Raw genomic sequence first — 19176 nt, 5'->3', positions numbered from 1 at the left:
GGGGGGTGTCTGGACCTCCTCTCCTTAGGCTATTGCTCCTGAAACCCAGCACCAGATAAACAATAGGAAATGAATGGTTGGATAGATGTTTTTCACTTATGCTAGTTCTAGAAAAAGTACTTAGGGCCTTAAAAAGTAACTGCAAAAGCTCCACCAGGGAAACCAGGTTGAACTCATGAAGACTGGTTGTTTGTGTCTAGCTGGAAAAATACTACAGAGGTCTCAGACATCCCTTTATCTGGAAGCAGCAGTTGGGATGGGTGACGAGCTCCCCGGCTAATGTGGGTACAGGTCTGAGGATCAGCGTCCTCATCAAACTGCAACACCTTCCCACACATAAACACCTTAAGGATGTTCTGAAAAGACTGAGGATCAACATGGACAAAACAGGTAAACAGAAGACCTAGATCTGATATTTCATAGCTTCAAAACTTTGACTAAGTTTTGAATTAATTCATATTAAATCCGTTTTTGCTTTTTAAAGAACTTATTTTAACATTGCACTCAACAACGAACAAATCCTCCCTAACAAAAAAGTGTAACTTCAAGGGCCAAATTGTGTTATATTTCTTCACGTCAATATACGGGCCACAGGTAGGGGTGACGTGGGTCAGTATCAATACTGGTATTTGGTTTTAGCAATACTCATGCTGTATTTACCTGGTATCAGATCAATACCACATTTGCTACATCCCACACCACTAACTGTCAGTGTTGGATTTAAACTTTCCAAATCTCCTCATTTCCCAGATTCCCCGGAACTATATAATATAAGCAACATGGCAACCTTTGGCTTTACCGAGGTCGCACTGACCCAGCTGGTGGTGGACGGGGTTAAGCTACTTACCATCATGGAGAAAAGGCTGGAAGGCAACCTAAGTATAGATGAGCTTGTTCCTGCACAGAAGTAGACACATTAGGAAGACAAATGGCTGAAGGAATACTAGCAAAAAGAAATGATTGCTAAGAAGACTATGGAAAAATATACCTTGCCTACTTTGATCAAGATAAAGATTAGGTTGACAAAAGTTTTACTTTACAATGGGACTTCACAATGGATTAAAAAAACAGATGACATGATGGATCGCAAAACACTGCAATTACAAAGAGTAATGTATTTCTTTTACAGAGAATACGTGTCTGATGGAAAACAGCAAGAAACAAATCCTTCATAAGGCACTCACTGAAATAATTTTAATCCTTATTGACTGTTATTGGTGCACAGTAGGAGGAGTCCATAGGGACTAAGTAAAGCGCTATACAAATGCAGGCCTCTCTGGTTCTCTTCCACAGTATGTCTTTTGTTCTGTCTTCCTCCCCTCACCCCAACTGGTCATGGCAGATGGCCACAGCTCCCTGAGCCTGGTTCTGCTGAAGGTTTCTTCCTGTTAAAAGGGAGTTTTTCCTTCCCACTGTCGCCAAAGTGCTTGCTCATAGGGGTCATATGAATTTTGGGGTTTTCTCTGTTGTATTATTTTTAAGAGTGACTATTGTTGTGATTTGATGCTGTATAAATAAAATTGAATTGAACTAAATTGAATTATCTGGTGATTAAGGGAGTTGCACTGTCACTGCATTGAATTCTTATTGTGTTTGTGTTATTAATATTATATGGATGACAAATGTCTGTCTATTTCTATGTCTTGGATTCCTAAGATCTCCTGAAAAAAGAAATACTACAAACAAATGTCTTATCCCAAAAGTAAATGGGTTGGGTGGGCCGCTCTGGGCCCTGTGGGGCTTGGCAGTGCTGCTGTTGCGGGCCTCGGTCTGGCACACTAAATGGCATCCAGAGGACAGTTTGTTTATTCAGCCTCACCTGTGGTGCCGGTGCCCACCTTTCAATTTTAAATACATGTAATTGAGGGTTCTCGTGAGGGGCCGTGCTGACACCAGCTGCTATCAGGCAGAGGGTCGTTGGTACCATGCCCCTCCCATGTTTTAAGTGCACTCTAGAACATACGTAGTAACACCAAAAATGAGTGGGTAAAGGGTGAATTCCCCATTCACCTTTAGGCCATGAAAGCATGATGAGTTTCACAAATTGGTTTTGGCTGATGCAAACTCTGATGAAGGTCAACACCATGCAAAGCTTTTGTTGGCAGGAATTCTGGAAGTCGTCAAAACCTGAGAATTGGAATTGGTGCAAGGAAGAGTGGAGTCAATACACCCGTTAACAAAGCTAGGATCTGCTTTAAAAATTGAGGAAGCATTTCCAAAGGTAAGCATTTTAGTTTTCTTAAAAGGACTGTGCAGCCAAAGTACAGATTTTGCCATTTTAAATTTCTCTCACAAAAACACTTTCACTCAGCGCTCTTCACAACCCACTAACAATTTTGAAAAATTAAATATTTTTTTATGCAATTCATTTCATAAACAATTCAAATAACATTCAATTCATATCTGAGTGTGTAGTTTAAGACAAAGACACCTCACAGGTTGTCAACTTGCAGCTGCACTAAATAGCACCCATTAAACACCAGAGTCAGAATCACCAGTGAAGAGGCGACCTCAGGATGCTGGGCTTCATGCCATGAAAAGCCATATCTTAGACTGAACAACAAAAAAGAAAATAAACTGAGATAGGCAAAAGAGCACAGACATTGGACAGTGGATAACTTAAAAAAGGTGTTGTGGACAAATGAGTCTAAGTTTGAGGCCTTCGGCTCAAACAGAAGAATATTTGTGAGATGCAGAACAAGCAACAAATGCAAGAACAGTGCTGTGTAATGGCTGGGGGTGCTCCGGAAGATTTGTACAGTGAAAGGAACAAGAGTTTGCAACACTGTGCCATACCCTGTGGACAGAACTTGATTGGGGCCAATTCCATCCTACAATAGGATAATGACTCCAAAAACACCTTCTGTCACAATGTGTCAGCAATATTTAAAGAATAAGAAGCCAGCCAAGTATTCTGGCTGTAATGAAGTATCCAGCAGTTTCTGGATCTGAACCCTGTTGAGCTGTTGTGGGAGCAGCTTGAACATATGGTACAGAGGGTGACTCATCAAGCCACCCTGATTGTGGGAAATTGTTCAGGAAGCATGGGGTGTAATATCATCTGATTACCTTGAAGGACTGACAGAATGGTCTCCTATGGCTGTAATTGCTGCAATGTCCTGTTCATTTTGTATATCCCCTATTCGCAACAATTTCTTGCATGTTTTCATGGAAAATGAGAATTTCCAAGTGATCCCTGTTATGGAAAATCTTGATTAAAACTGCAACCAACAGGCGAGCATGTCTTTTGAAGTGAGGTTTATTTAAAAAAAGCAAGAAAAACACTGCAGTGGAGAAAAACGTTCAGATGACACTCCTAACCCGGTTTTCTAAGGGAAAGACACCACCCTGAACCCTTTTATACCTCCCAAACAAAGAACATTGCACAGCAGATCAATTATTAGCAGATCCTTATCTCTTCAGTCTAGGAACAGTTCCGACCAACTGTCATCTCCTCTGCAACAGGATGTCCAGAGCCCTCAAGAGGAAAATGAGTCTGCTTGTGAAGGTGCAATAAAACTTGGGCCCCACTTGTGATTAGGGATGGGTATTGTTTAGGTTTTATCCGATACCAGTACCAAACCGGTACTTTTGAAACGGTGCCGGTGCTCGAACCGGTGCTCGAACCGGTGCTTAAAGATTGGAGAACACAAAATTGGTCCAAAAACTTCTCATGTTCAGCTGTTTTTTGTAAAAAGATAACAGTGTTAGCCTTTTCTGCAGCTATAGGGGATTTATGGTATCACTCTTGGCTGGAAGCAGTGCTTAATCAATGGGAAACACACAAACATAGTCATGAGCCTCTCATGTTTAGCTGTTTTCCACTTTTTCTTTGGTCATTTCAGCCTTTTTGGCCAGGGTGAAGGGAGTATCTGCCATTAAACAAGAAACCGCATGTAACTACGACGGTGTTTGCTAGTTCACCTTACATGCATTAATGTAATAACGTGGTTAGCCTACTCAACGTAAATTACACACGAACAACATTAAGCTACTCACGCAGAGAAGAACGGCTGCTGCTGCATCATCATCCTCATCATTTCTGCTACACTGGCAGGGCTAGGGGCCAGGAGTCTCCTCTTCGGGTTTTTGGGGGATGTTGCTAACTCCGGGTCCGATAACAGGCACCACACCCACAGTAGATGTGCACGGTGTGAGGTCTCGCAGCAAGCTATCAAATACGCCGCATTTCTCGGCTTTTAACAAAATGCTATACGTCACCAGGTGTTTCATCAGATTCGAGGTGTTACCTCCTTTGCACAGTATCACTGTTACGTTCCCCCCGAAGGGGTCTAGGCATGCGAGTGAGGGGACCAGTAACAAATGAGTCCGGAAACAGAATGAAAAGGAAAACAGACAGAGTTATTCTGTAATAATATAGTTTTATTACCAATGACAAGGAGGCTGTCTGTCCAAAACCCAGCAGAAAACCACATACGGCCACAGAGGGGAAAAAACCACCCTGCTCATTGCTCGTCCCCAGCTTAAATAGCCTCAGAGGTGATTGCTGACTGGATTCAGGTGGCAAATGAGGCTAATCAGGAGCAGCTGTGTCCTGGGGAGAGAGGAGAGTGAGAGAGACAGACGGGGTAGGAGTGACAAGAGAGGAGGAGGTGGAGAGAGCGGGCAAACACCCCACCCACACACTCCCACAGCCTCACAGGATGTAACAATCACCTTAAAGCACTTGTTGCAGGCTGCTGAGTTTGCAACTTTTGCTGTGAAGTACAGTCAGACTTTTGACCTCTTCACCTTGGGCATTTTTAATCTGTAGCTCTGCTCTAAAAGAACGTACGAACCTGGGCCCGCCTACTATCCTCGGAAAGGTAAAATGATTGGCTAGAATCCAAAGTGTATGACATCTCAGGAAAAAAAAGCACAGAAATAAAGCACCGAAATGTGCGCTGCTTTTCAGTCTGGTTACTACCGTTTATGTCAGAGCTGGTGCCTTCCCTACTTGAAACTTAGGAGACTCATCCTCTTTTGTCAGCGGAGTTGTGATCAACCTCTGCACTAGAGTGCAAAGGCACGGGATGAAACAACAGCCACAACATGTAAGTATGGCAACAAATGTGGCTATGGACATCAACAAAGACACCACTATAGTTTTATACTTACCAAAATGATTACTAAACCAGTCATCCCAGGGATTATTTATGCCAGAGTCTTCTGTCATTTTGGTGGACAGCATCCTCAACCCTTCCAGTGCTCTGGTTACAGAGCTGTGTTATCAGGGATAAAAGTACAACACAGAGGATCCACCATAGCACAAACACCCCCCTTCTCAGCCAAAAGCATGTCCAGGGCCACCCTGTTCTGTGAGGCCATCAAAGAAGTGGCGGCCAGTTGTTCAGATAGACCCGCAACTGCATCCCGTGTCAAATTAGCCAGTCGCTGAACATTATAATGAACATAGTTTATTCTATCTACATTTTTATTTGGAGTTATCCATAGGAAAATGGATTCAAACCTTCCTGCAACCTGGTTGGCCAATTCATACTCATCAGGAACACCTATAAAATCTATGTAAGTTGGGGAGTTTTTAGTTAAATCAAAATCTTCTGACGTGGCTCTGCAGGTCCTACCCACATGAGTCTCTGCAGTAGCATGAGATCCCGCTAATACTATAGGAAGTGCCAATCTTACAACAGTGCAGGCTCCCGACCAGCCTCTCGGCAGGGTGTCCCTCAGAATTTTGTCACCAGAACAGGTCCGCACGAGCAACATTAATGCTGCTCATATTTGCCCATTCAATGACATCTATCACCTTATCACACCATGCCTCACCTGGAGCACCTATTGGGGTGACACTTACCCTGGTCAAACAGGTGTAGTTTACAGCTCTTGGGGAGAACACAGGGGGAATAACACCCTTCCTGGGAAGAGGGGTACCCAATGTAATACAATCACGATCCACCCTTTCCTTCATGTGGAGCTGCAACATGCAATCAAATCCCGGCCTGTCTTCCCAAAACAACAAAGGGGCTGGCACTGTGAACAGTGTGGGGCGTGCTCTAGAGCAGGCTACACATTCTGTCATGTCATTAGACTTGGCTGTGTAAGTTATCCAATCCAGCCATACATTCTTATCTATATAACCTGTCTCTATTTGCACCACATCTTCCGGTCCAGTTGTGTTTAAATAAGTAACTAATTGATGTCCTGACAACTCCGTCGGGACATGGGCTGAGGTTGCATTTGACGTGGCCATCCCAAACTTCACACTAAAAAACCCCAGTGGATCTGAACCCCCGATATCTATCCCCAAGGTTAAATAAGTCCATCCGCTGCTCCCACAACTTTTGTCAAAACAAAGTTTTGTTGTATTTTTTAATGTTAAAATCAATGGGTTTACCTTTCCTGTGGCTCCATCTCCTACCACCTGAGCACTAGTCAATGAAAAATATGTCTGCACTGTAAATATCAACACTTCACCGAGTTTCTTTGATTCCTCAGAGGCATCCGATGGTGGTGTGCCCAAAATGGTGGTGTGCTCCTAACAGTTTTATAACAGACACTCTCTCATTCTAGTCTAAACAACAGTGTCTCAGTAACTTTCCACTAGAGATGGTCCCCTCTTATCTACATTTTCTCAGGCAAGCGTGAGCAAGAGTCTACAGCTTTCTACTCCCCAAGGGCACATGGTCTAATGCCTTTATTTTTCAGGGCTGTATCCACTTAATACTACAATATATAACTTTATAACACTTATTATTTATTTATTTATTTATTAACCTTTATTTAACCAGGAAGATCCCATTAAGATTAAAAACCTCTTTTTCAAGAGAGACCTGGCCAAGATAGGCAGCAGCAGATGTCTCACAGTTACAGAAATTACTCAAACACAGGCAGCAACAACACACATGCAACAATAATTAATAAAAAGCATAGCATTATTGAGGCACTGCAAATTATTTAATCCCAACAGGTCCCTCCTTTGATCTGCCTCATGGCAGATGAACATTATTAAAAGTCATCAAGCATCACCATGTAGTCTGCTTTGGTATCAGATCCCCAACAGCCCTGTTATCCAACCTTACCAATAATCCTTGGATAGAAGGCACACCACCACAAATTACCCAAATAGATGTAAAAACGAATAAGAAACGGATTATCAATTCCAAATATTCATGCATTTCCTATTTTCTTAAATGATGTTCTGAGTCCTCCCAGGGTTCCAGTTACAGAACCATCTCAGGCCATGTTCTTGAGAATGAAAGTGCAGCACATCTCTCCAGACATTACACACACCCCCTTTTTACCCACTAGGTGTCAGTTCTCTTAGTTATCATGCTTCTTTTCCCTCTCTGGGCCCCCTTTAAAGAGTGGGCCATATATGGGATGACTGCTGTGTCTGGGCAATTGTCATAACATAAAAATCACAGACTACTACTAAAGCTAATTCTCAGATATCCCATCATTTTCTATCGTCCCCGATCCCCATTCTGGTTGTTTCCTGCTTCCACCTTTGTGCTCAGACCAGAACCTCTGCCTGAGGAGCTTTTGACCTTTATTTCTGCAGCTACCAGTGTCTAACAGTTGGGTGGTTCTCTGCTCCTCTTCTTTCTTCAAACCTCAGGGGTCGACTACCTTTTGGTTCATTGCATAGATCAGGGGATTTATTTTGCCCCATGTTTCTTTTGGGGTCTCAGCTGAGGCCCCCTTTCTTAGCCAGACCCTCCTTGGTCTGGTGCTTCTGGATTTCCACCTATCCGTTCACGGTTATTGCTGTAACAAGTCGATACAGTTGTGAATATGGCCAATTATCAATCAGTTATCAATCAATTATAAAATAATAGTTTTATTTTCGGCATGCTTCAGTCAACCACTCTCCCAGAGGATCTTTAATCCCAGAAAATTCCTCCTCCTCATTTAATAAAGTCTGTTATCCTTCCACGCCCTGGTGACTGGCCCATCCAGAGCTGTATCATTTTGAAATATGCATACAACAAGCCAAACCACACCTTGGCCACACCAACCCTTTTCCACCCTGAGGATGTCCAATGCCATCCTAGTCTGGACTGTCAAAGGTGACTTTAACGCCGACTGTTCTGACAGTCCTGTTTATTGCATTTCCTGGTCATATTAGCCAATCTCTGCATATTGGAATAAACACAATCAACATGGTCAGCATTATCCATCCATCCATCTTCATCCACTTTATCCGGGGCCGGGTCACGGGGGCAGCAGCCTAAGCAAAGAGGCCCAGACATCTCTCTCCCCAGCCACCTCCTTCAGCTTATCCGGGGGAACACCAAGGCGTTCCCAGGCCAGCCGAGAGATATAATCTCTCCAGGTACAATCGGAACCAGCACCAGCTGTGGGCTGGCTCGCAGAGCACGAGTGTTTCCAATCTGTGCTCTGTGGTGTGTATGTGGGTGTGTTTTATTACAGGTCTCCGTTTTCCTTTTAATTTCTTTCTTTTTTTTAGTATATAGAGCGCCTTTTTATGTCCCATGGTTTTTTTTATCCTGTTTAACGTGTATATCTTGTGCTTTCATTTCAGTGAACTGAGGATTTACCAGCGGCCGTGGGACCTTAGGTGGCGGGTCGTTTTCCACACTTTTGTTGTACAGCACCAGGTGAATAGACTATAGTGGGGTTTTTTTGTGTGGTTTTCTTTTGGTCCACCGCTGCTGGTAAGTCCCAGTTGTATGTTTATTTTGTTGTAATTTGGGACACTATTTTAGACATTTAGTGCGCTGTCTTTGTTGTTTTGTTTTTTTTTAATAAATAAAATGGTGTTAATACATTGAGCCGGCCTCAATGTGCATCCCTGAACCTGTGCAAACGTTGTTTTTTTTAAATTAAATTCCATTTTTAAAGTTTATATTTCCTGGGGGCTAGAATTCCCCCGCAGGTGGCGTTGTCATTTATATTTTTTCATAACCCCGCCGACCACTTGGTCACATACTTGGCGTTGGTCGACAGGATGCACATTTGAGGTAGATGTTTGGTTTTGTAAATTGTTTTATTTTTTGCAACGATCCTAGTTCACCTGTTTGAAGGCTCTATTTGTTTTAAGTGTGATTATAGACAAGACAGCAGTATCCAGGTAGAAGGAAGAGTAGTAGGATTTTAGCACCTTGCTGATTTAATTTTCTTTTTTTGGTCAAAATTTATTATGGAGGAAGAATTGCAGCAACTTAGAGACTTGGTAGCGCAGTTAAGGCAGATAATGAGCAATTGCGCCGGGATGGGGGCGCTGTGCTCGAGTCTGGTGGTGGTGCCGCATCGTCCTCCTTCGTACCAGCTGGCTGCATACCAAATGTTGGTAGCCAGGCCGCCGTTACAGAGCGATTGGTGGTGGTATAGCTGAATCGGTTGAAGAGGTTCAAGCATGCATGCGTGCCCGGCACCTGTCTGTTGCTGATCAAGCTTTCTTTATTTTTGACCATTTAGAGGGAGAAGCAAGGGAGGAGATCAAATTTCGCCCTAATTTAGAGCGAGGGGATCCTGCTCGGGTGTTGACCATTTTAAAGGAACTGTATGGCAATGCGCAGTCCTATGTCACTCTGCAGCAGGCTTTTTTTTCGAGGAGACAGCGGGAGGGAGAGACTTTGCAGGAGTTTTCCTTAGCGCTAATGGCTCTGATGGAGCAAGTAAAACAAAGTGCACCTGATGGTATGCGTAACGCAGAGGTGTTGCTCCGAGACCAATTTGTAGAACATGTGGTTGATAGTGGTCTCCGCAGAGAGCTTAAACAATACGTTCGCCGTGTGCCTACTGCCACCTTGTTAGAGGTGCGCGGGGAAGCAATTAGATGGGAAAGAGAAGGGTTTTCAGGCGGTGTTCGCGACCGTGGCTATTCTCAACCATCGGCATATGGTTTTCAGTGCGGAGTGCACACTAGCCCTAGGTTCGCTCCTGTTGGTACACCCGAGTCCGAGTGGCGTGAGCTAAAGGAACTCCTAAAGCGCCAACAAGAGCAGTTAAATCAGCTCACTGAGACAGTGGTTTCTTTACAGAACCCCCGAAGAAGTGTTCGGCCTTCACGGGCTGGCTCGGTGATTTGTCGCCGGTGTCAGCAGCCAGGACACTTTGCTAGGGAGTGCACTGGGGAGCGGGCTTCACGCCGCCCTAGAGCAGGTTCTGATTCAGGCCCTCCTTATGCCGCAGTTGGCAATCATCTTCCCGCTACCCAGTCGGAAAACTAACGCCATCTGAGCTGCAGAGTCACAGTTCAGGTGGGGAGTTCACTGGCTCACAGAAAGATAGGATTGGCAGGCTAATTTCATCGTGTCCAAAGATGGATGTGCTTATTAGTGGGGTAACTGTCCCTTGTTTGGTGGATACTGGGTCCATGGTTTCCACCATCACAGAAAGTTTCTTTTTGGCACATTTTGCCCCTTGGGGACAGGAACGCCTTCAGTCATGCCATTGGCTACAGCTTCGGGCTGCCAATGGGCTTGCCATCCCTTACATTGGCTATTTGGAGCTCAGTGTACTCCTGTGTGGCAAGGAAATGCCCTCTTGTGGAATCCTTATAGTGAAGGACCCTCCTGGGGCTACGCCCTCTGTCCCTGGCATCTTAGGAATGAACGTAATCCGCCGCTGTTATCAAGAACTGTTTGGGGCTTTCGGTGGCTCCTGACCAGGAGATATTTTATTTTGTATTCTTATGATCACAGTTATAATCAGAAGTATCAATCATTAATCATTTACCATTGTTGAACCAGTTGACAGAATAATCTTTGAACCACATCTATGTTAATATTAATCTACACAGATTATCAGTACTTTAATCAGTCTATTGTTGTTCGGCATTATTCTTGTTATTTGCTTAAAGCTGTTTTACAGTTCTGTAACCACTCAGAAGCCTGTGGGTCCTGTTGGACCCTGCCTTAGTTCTATGTTCAGTTCTGCACGTACGACGGCCTGTAACAACACACACACTTAATAAGAACAGAAAGGTCGTCTTAGGACAGAGAGCTGCACTATTACAAAATGCACAATGTATTACACACTTGTTTTTCTCTAAAGTAGCAGTTCATGTCCATATTAGGTAAACTCTCTGAACAGGCCCAAACTGTTATCATTTCCAGTAATATCTAACTGTGAGGTCGGCTCAGGACATGCTCTCTGTTCGACATACACACACAATAGACACGAATAGAGATACACACCACACACACACGGTTTTCTCCAAGTGCTGGATTGAGTGGAAACATCTGGAGGCCTTATAAGGGGAACTTTCTGAGTTCCCCCTGACTGATACCGATCATGTGACTTGACGTCATCATTGTAATAAAAACCTTGTGACGTGGTTGTTCGGTGGGAGATCAGCGCTTAGAGCCTTGTACTGCTCATCTTCCCCATATGTACATATGTATAATAAAATCACCTATTCTGACATCCTACTGAGACCATGCAGCCGTTTGTCTTCTCCTCAAATTCGAACCATAACAATCTGGTGCCGAAACCCGGTTTGAGGAGGGATATTTTAAGGAGCTTGGCTGACGGCCTAGTGGTGTCGGACGGACGGCCGGGAGCTACACTGAGTGATGGGCCCGGAAATATGAGAGGTAAGCACCGCCTGTTGGAAAATAGGTGCTAAATTAAAGGTTCACTCAGTGGAGCTTCTGTTCGGTCCGTGGTGATTTTGGGGTAATTAGTGTTAGATGTTTGGGGAATATTTTACTGATAAAAGGTATAGCTGTTTATTGTGGGAGCGAATTTTAAGAGGTTTAAGAGGTTTTATGAGGTTAAAATAACACGGTTTAAGGTGTGTGGAAACGAATAACACGGTTTTAAGGTGTGTAGAAACCGATGTGGATGGCTGGATGCCAGCAGTCATCTGGTTAGTGTAGGGTTTTTGGTTTAATTAATTAGCAGGGACGCGGTCCCGGGCTTCAGATAACTAAACGGGGCCGAGAGCGCACCGTGAGGCTTTTAAAAACAAGTAATTTTCTTAGGACGGGGGACGAGGTCCCTTAAGGGCGTAGTTGCTCAGCACTGTGGCGGTGACCCCTGACCTCGGACGCGGGGTCAGGTTTTTTGCTCGGTTGGTTGCCGGGGAGGTTCGAGCATCCCAAATAAACCGGAGCAGTCGACTGGAGACCGCTTCCTTACTGCGCCTGATTGATCGACAGGTCTGGGGCTTTCGGTGGCTCCTTGTTTAATTCTCCTTCTGTGTCACAGGCACCGAGACCAGTTTTGGAGGCCTTACATCAGTGTCACCAGTCTGCAGCCCAAGCCCCAGAGGACCCTGTCGGTACCGTTAAGGTACAGGGCCCGCGGGCCGTGCGGATACCTGGTGGTGTTATGCAGCTGGTGGCCACTACTTGTTCAGCAGTTGTCAGGTCAGGCTGTGCTTTTTGAACCTTCTGAGTCCGGGTTGCCAGTTGGGTTGCTGGCCTCTCCATGTTTGGTCCAGGTGGATAAGGGCGTTGCCTACATCCCAGTCACCAATGTAGGGACAGCGGAAGCTGTTCTCCACCCGCGGACCCGTTTGGGAGTGATAAGCAAAGCTACTGTTGTTAGCCTCCCTGCCGGTGTTAGCGAGGAACACTCTTTTCCCGTTACCGTTTCCTCCCATACAACCAGCAGCCCTGCTCAAGAGATGGTGGATACGATTGACCTGTCTGCTCTCGCTGAGTCAGAGCAACATGAGGTACGGTTACTTTTGCGGAAGTACCGCTCTGTTTTCTCCACTTATGAGGGAGACTTGGGCTGCACAAACCTCATTTCGCACGACATACCGCTGCTCGATGACGCACCTGTCCGGCAGAGGTACAGGCGAATTCCTCCTTCTGATTATGAGGCTGTCAGGGCTCATATCAACCAGCTACTGGAGGCCCAGGTAATTAGGGAAAGTAGCAGTCCTTATGCCTCTCCCATCGTGTTGGTCCGCAAGAAGGATGGAAGCCTCCGTCTGTGCGTTGACTATCGTTTGCTGAATAGCAAAACAAGGAAGGACGCCTTCCCCTTACCTCGCATCGAGGAAAGTCTGGATGCCCTAGCTGGCGCACGCTGGTTTTCTACCATCGATCTGGCCAGCGGGTACAACCAGGTGCCAGTTTCTGAGCAGGATAAGCCCAAGACCGCTTTTTGCACGCCGTTTGGCCTGTTCGAGTGGAATCGTATGCCATTCGGGCTGTGCAATGCTCCTGGTACCTTCCAGCGCCTAATGCAGAGGATGTTCGGGGATCAGCAGTGCCAGTCATTACTGCTGTACCTAGACGACATCATTGTGTTCTCCTCGTCTGTCTCTCAGCACCTGCAACGGCTAGAGATGGTGATGGCAAGGCTGCAGCAACAGGGGCTCAAGGCTAAGTTAGAAAAGTGTGCCTTTTTCCAGCAGAAGGTTAACTACTTGGGCCATGTAATCTCCTGTGAGGGTGTCTCGACCGATCCAGCCAAGGTTGACGCAGTAGCCAAATGGCAGTGTCCTCGTTCCGTGTCAGAGTTGCGATCCTTTTTGGGTTTCGCCAGCTATTACCGGCGCTTTGTGGAGGGGTTTGCCGCATTGGCGGCGTTGGCGGCTGGCACAAAGACAAAGAAGGGCTCGGGACAGAGTTTGAGTGCTATTTGGACCCCTCAGTGTGAGGAGAGCTTTGAGGCCCTGAAAGCAAAGCTTGTGTCTGCACCTGTGCTAGCATATGCTGACTTTACGTGCCCATTTATCTTGGAGATTGACGCCAGCCACAGTGGTTTAGGTGCAGTTCTCTCCCAAGATGTAGAGGGTGTCGTTAGGCCAGTGGCTTATGCTAGTCGAGGTCTTCGGCCACATGAGCGCAATATGGACAATTACAGCTCCATGAAGCTGGAGTTTCTTGCGCTCAAGTGGGCCATGGCCGAGAAGTTCCGGGAGTACCTGCTGGGGCAGAAGTGTGTGGTTTACACCGATAACAATCCACTCAGTTACCTCTCTTCAGCTAAGCTGGGTGCCACCGAGCAGAGGTGGGCCTCCCAGCTGGCAGCATTCGATTTTGAGATCAAGTATCGCTCAGGCCGCAGTAATAGGAATGCTGATGCTCTCTCTCGACAGTATGAGACGAGCTCCAGCTTGGCCGAGGGTGTGTTGCCTGGGACTTGTGTCCCGACTTCACTTCAGCAGGCTCAGTGTCCAGCCGTTTTGCCCTCCGTTACTCAGTTGGAGATTGGGGCCTTTCCATCTCACTCCCTGGAGGATATTCGTGCTTTGCAGGAGGCTGACCCCCTCCTCAAGGATTTCTTGGTATACTGGAGGAGGCACACCCCGCCCTCTTCAGAGGAAAGGAGTCAGGTCCCCAAACCAGTCATGGTTCTGCTGCGTCAGTGGGACCGTCTGGTGGAGAAGGATGGCATCCTTTATCGCCGTATTTTGCGTCCAGGTGGAGGTGAGGAAGCCCTCCAACTTGTTCTCCCAGAGGCTCTGAAGCCTGAGACCTTGAGGCAGCTGCACCAGGACCATGGGCACCAAGGTATTGAGCGTACCACTGAACTGGTCAGGCAGCGTTGCTATTGGCCCGGGATGTCCTCTGACATCAAGCAATGGGTTCAGCGTTGTGAACGCTGTCAGGTCGCAAAGGACTCAGAGTTGGGGTCTCACAGTTATATGGGTCACCTGTTGGCGTCTAGGCCAAATGAAATCCTGGCCATAGACTTCACGGTGTTGGAACCTTCCCGTAGTGGAGTTGAAAACGTCTTGGTTATGACTGACGTTTTTAGCAAATACACTGTTGCAGTCCCTACCCGGGACCAGCGGGCCTCTACTGTGGCCCAGGCCCTGTTAACAGAGTGGTTTTTTAAGTTTGGCGTTCCAAGCCGCCTCCACTCTGACCAGGGTAGAAATTTTGAGAGTTTGGTGATGCAACAGTTATGCGAATTGTATCGGGTAGCCAAGTCCCGTACAACCCCTTACCACCCAGCGGGTAATGGGCAGTGCGAACGGTTTAACCGAACCCTCCATAACCTCCTCCGGACTCTGCCATCATCTCGGAAACGTGACTGGGCTGCATGCTTACCGCATGTGCTCTTTTGCTATAATAGCACGCCACATCAGGGCACTGGAGAGTCACCGTTTCTCTTGATGTTTGGCAGGGATCCTAGGCTGCCTATTGATTTCCTTCTAGGCCGCGTTCAGGACCCAGTGCCTGGAGAGGTACAGGACTGGGTGGCCGAGCACCAAGCCAGGTTAATGGTGGCTTTTGAGGGAGCTCGGGCACGGTTGTCGCTGGCCGCTGACCGTCGTAAGGAGCGGCATGACCAGAGAGTCCACCCTGTCCCTTTAAAGGTCGGTCAGCTGGTGTATCTTCGAGATCACAGCGCCCGGGGCCGGCACAAGATCCAGGACCTTTGGAGCTCTGTGGTCTATCAGGTGTTGAGGGCACCCCAAGAGAACGGGGCTGTTTATACCATTGCCCCCGTGGGAGACTTGGAGAAGGTTCGACATGTCCATTGTCGGGGTGGCTGTAGCTCAGGTAGCTCAGGTGGCAGAGCAGGTCAGCCACTAATCAGAAGGTCGGTGGTTCGATCCCAGGCTGCATCCTGGCTGCATGCCAAATATCCTTGGGCAAGATACTAACCCCGTGTTTGCCTACTGGTGGTGGTCAGAGGGCCCGGTGGCGCCTGTGTCCGGCAGCCTCGCCTCTGTCAGTGCGCCCCAGGGCAGCTGTGGCTACAATGTAGCTTGCTATCGCCAGTGTGTGAATGTGTGTGTGAATGGGTGAATGACTGAATGTAGTGTGAAGCGCTTTGGGGTCCTATGGACTAGAAAAGCGCTATACAAATGCAGGCCATTTACCATTTACCATTTACCATTGTGACATGTTGAAGGCACAGGTCAGCCTAGGGCCTCCTACACCTGGTCCACAGGTTCCACCCCCACCTGTACCTGCTGACTCAGAGCAGACCTCTCTGAGTGACGACGAGTTGTGGCTCCTTGTCCCTGAGGTACCCTCACACCCTGTAGCACCTGTGGTGTCACTTCCCGATGCCTCTAGAGTTCCATCGGTGGAGCTCAGGTCTACTCCCAGTGTGATTGTAGCACCCTCGACCTCTGCTCCCCCAGGTTCTTCCTCAGGCTCTGTTGAACAGTCTGAGGTGAGTGGGCCACATTTACGGAGAACAGCACGTTCAACAGCTGGTCATCACTCAAATGTTTATCACTTGCCACGTCCTGTTGAATCTGCGTCAGTTGCTAATGCTCAGCTTGCCATATTCAGGCCATGGTGTTAGGTTCCTTGAGTTATTGTCGGGGCGCCAATGAAAAAAGGGGGGGTAGATGTAGCCGGATGGGCTACTCGCCCTTCTTTTTCTCTCTCTCTCGCTCGCTCTACCACCCTCGCTCTCTTTCCGCTGCACTCGCTCCTTGTATCATGTGATTGGGTTAATTAGGAACCCACCTGCATATTGATTACAGGGTGGTGTTTACCTGTATAAAGGGAAGCCGGTTATTTTTGTTGGATCATTCCTCCCGAGCTTCTGGTGCGATACAGCAGTAAATGCTGGCCTATTGGTTAATTTACCGATACAATCGGATTGTGTGACTGCTACAGCGAGGCTGTTTCTCTTTCTTTACTCCAGCTGTGGTGGAGAGATGTGTGAGTTGCGTTCACCGTACAGTACAGCGCCTCCAGTCTTGGGGTAAGCCGCTTATATTATAGCTGCTAGTATTTGTAAATTAGAGACGATTAAGGTTATCTTTGCCTGTTTTTGTTTGTAGGGTGTTAAGGGTTCAATATTGAGGAAGGGTACAAGAGGTGATCGAAGAATAACCACACTGATCCGGCCGGGTGAAGTCAAACGATGATTTTGGTGGATGACTGGATATGTAAAGCGCTTTGGGGTCCTTAGGGACTAGAAAAGCGCTATATAAATACAGGCCATTTACCATTTACCATTTTAATGAATACACGCGTGGGAAGACAACTCTGTACGCAGACAGCAATTGATCTTCGACTTAATCAAAGCATAAACAGATTTTTATAGCATCAGGGTTTGATTTACTGACGCCCCCTCATGCGTCACAGATACATTTTATACATACGTCAAATCAACACCACAATGACTTTTAAGAAGAACATCATCTTCTATTTTCATGGCTGGCCCTTCCTGTCTACCTTTCAGTTCTTGTCTTGTTCCTCTTTCTTGCCGAGACACCAAGGAACGGTTCCTCTTTCACCGAGACACTTTCGCAGTTAGCACCAGACATGTCTAAACTCTTTCCTATAAATAAATCTAACTAATGTGTGTGTGTTGACCTCACTCAGCCTCTATGTCACCTCTCGCACTTCTGACCTTTCACCAGGACAGAGGCTCACTGAGACTATGTGTATGTCTTCTACTAAATAAATGTTCTAATCAAAAACCTCTAATGAAACCTTAATATAAAATGACCTGATATAAAGTGTTTTGTAAGCATGTACGCAGTTTTAACCTTCTATAGCTCCAAGTCACTTGCACAATAGATTGTCCGGACATCGCGCCGAACAAAGCTTCCAACCCCCAATTAATTGACCGAGCTCCAACTCTAAGCACAGATATGCATTGTGTATAAAAAATACAAAGTTAACATCTTAAGGCCTTCTTAAAGCTATCTGTTACATTGTTAAAGCAATGATCGTCTTAGCCTGCTGCTCAAAATAACCTTCTGCTTTCACTTCTGCAAACTCTCTGCAACTTCCTGTCAGCCTGCAACTTTTAGCCTTTCTGAAAGACACACACTGTTTAAACCTCTGAATGCAATATAAACTACAGATTATATTATTAACGCAATGGTGATGATGATAATTATTTAACAATAGCAGTAAAATAATTTCCCTGCTCCACAAGGGTTTGATTGCTGCCGCACCTTCTCAGGGACCAACTGCCTGATTTTTAAGCAAAGAGTCGAGATGCCTGCCTAGCTGCTGTCTTGTCTTGCCCTGTTTCATCTTGTGTTCCGATCTGTTGGCCGTCCAGTTTTATTCCCGCTGCTGGCCTCGCCTCGCCCCTGGGGGCTTTGGGTTTCATGCTAAGCCCTTTTTGGACTATCGTTTTACTCCAGCTTTCCCGGCTGGTCGGGGCGATCTTCAGCTGCATATTGGGCTGGTGTTACAAAAACCGGTACCGCCTCTCTCTTTCCCTCTCCCAGTTGCGGAGAGCTGCGCGAGACTGAGTAGGGCTACGGACAATCGGAACCAGCACCAGCTGTGGGCTGGCTCGCAGAGCACGAGTGTTTCCAATCTGTGCTCTGTGGTGTGTATGTGGGTGTGTTTTATTACAGGTCTCCGTTTTCCTTTTAATTTCTTTCTTTTTTTTAGTATATAGAGCGCCTTTTTATGTCCCATGGTTTTTTTTTATCCTGTTTAACGTGTATATCTTGTGCTTTCTATTTCAGTGAACTGAGGATTTACCAGCGGCCGTGGGACCTTAGGTGGCGGGTCGTTTTCCACACTTTTGTTGTACAGCACCAGGTGAATAGACTATAGTGGGGTTTTTTTGTGTGGTTTTCTTTTGGTCCACCGCTGCTGGTAAGTCCCAGTTGTATGTTTATTTTGTTGTAATTTGGGACACTATTTTAGACATTTAGTGCGCTGTCTTTGTTGTTTTGTTTTTATTTTTTTAATAAATAAAATGGTGTTAATACATTGAGCCGGCCTCAATGTGCATCCCTGAACCTGTGCAAACGTTGTTTTTTTTAAATTAAATTCCATTTTTAAAGTTTATATTTCCTGGGGGCTAGAATTCCCCCCAGGTGGTGTTGTCATTTTATCATTTCTTTTATAACCCCGCCGACCACTTGGTCACAATAGCATTCAAAGAGTACCATGCAGATTTTGTGGAAGAGCACATGAAAGACTCAAATCAAAATGCCCAGCATATGGAAAAAAATGCAAAAAATGTGGCAAAGAAAATCATTTTGCTATAGCATGCAGGAGTAAAAGCAGACAGAGTGAAAACGGAAAAAAGGTCCACACAGTGACGGAGCAGGACTCGGATTCCTGTGAGGACATAATGACTGTCACAGCTATGACACAGACTGCAGTAGAAGTGAACCAGATCAAAGAATCAGACATGAAAAAACGAGAACAGCTGTTTGCAGGCATGATGATTGGCAACAGCCTGGTCAAGTTTCAAGTTGACTGTGGTGCAACCTGCAACGTTATTCCCATCAACTTGTTGAACCCGAACATCAAAATGGAGCACACAGACAAGGTTCTTGTGATGTACAATAAGTCAAGGCTGTGTCCATTAGGAAAGTGTAAAGTC

The 19176-nt window shown here is 46.2% G+C and overlaps 2 protein-coding genes across 2 annotated transcripts in view; both read left to right on the top strand.

Moving 5' to 3' along the window:
- LOC102297805 (creatine kinase B-type) overlaps positions 1-1326 on the top strand; it is a gene marked incomplete at its 5' end in the record, with an annotated part of 3528 nt that extends 2202 nt beyond the window's left edge. The window contains 2 exon segments of the mRNA XM_014330928.2: positions 201-390; positions 751-1326. Of these exon segments, the coding sequence (XP_014186414.1) occupies positions 201-390; positions 751-911 (351 nt within the window).
- Positions 1327-9196: 7870 nt separating this feature from the next.
- The window catches only part of LOC106632647 (retrovirus-related Pol polyprotein from transposon 412), a 31156-nt gene continuing 21176 nt past the window's right edge, over positions 9197-19176 (top strand). The window contains exons 1-3 of the mRNA XM_042216667.1: positions 9197-9270; positions 12142-15408; positions 15927-16026. Of these exons, the coding sequence (XP_042072601.1) occupies positions 9197-9270; positions 12142-15408; positions 15927-16026 (3441 nt within the window). The remainder of the gene's footprint in view (positions 9271-12141; positions 15409-15926; positions 16027-19176) is intronic.

This window comes from Haplochromis burtoni, unplaced genomic scaffold (assembly GCF_018398535.1).
Source record: "Haplochromis burtoni strain Fernald_Lab_line unplaced genomic scaffold, NCSU_Asbu1 Contig_1181, whole genome shotgun sequence".
Classification (NCBI taxonomy): domain Eukaryota; kingdom Metazoa; phylum Chordata; class Actinopteri; order Cichliformes; family Cichlidae; genus Haplochromis; species Haplochromis burtoni.
This window is presented reverse-complemented; position numbering and strand designations above follow the sequence as displayed.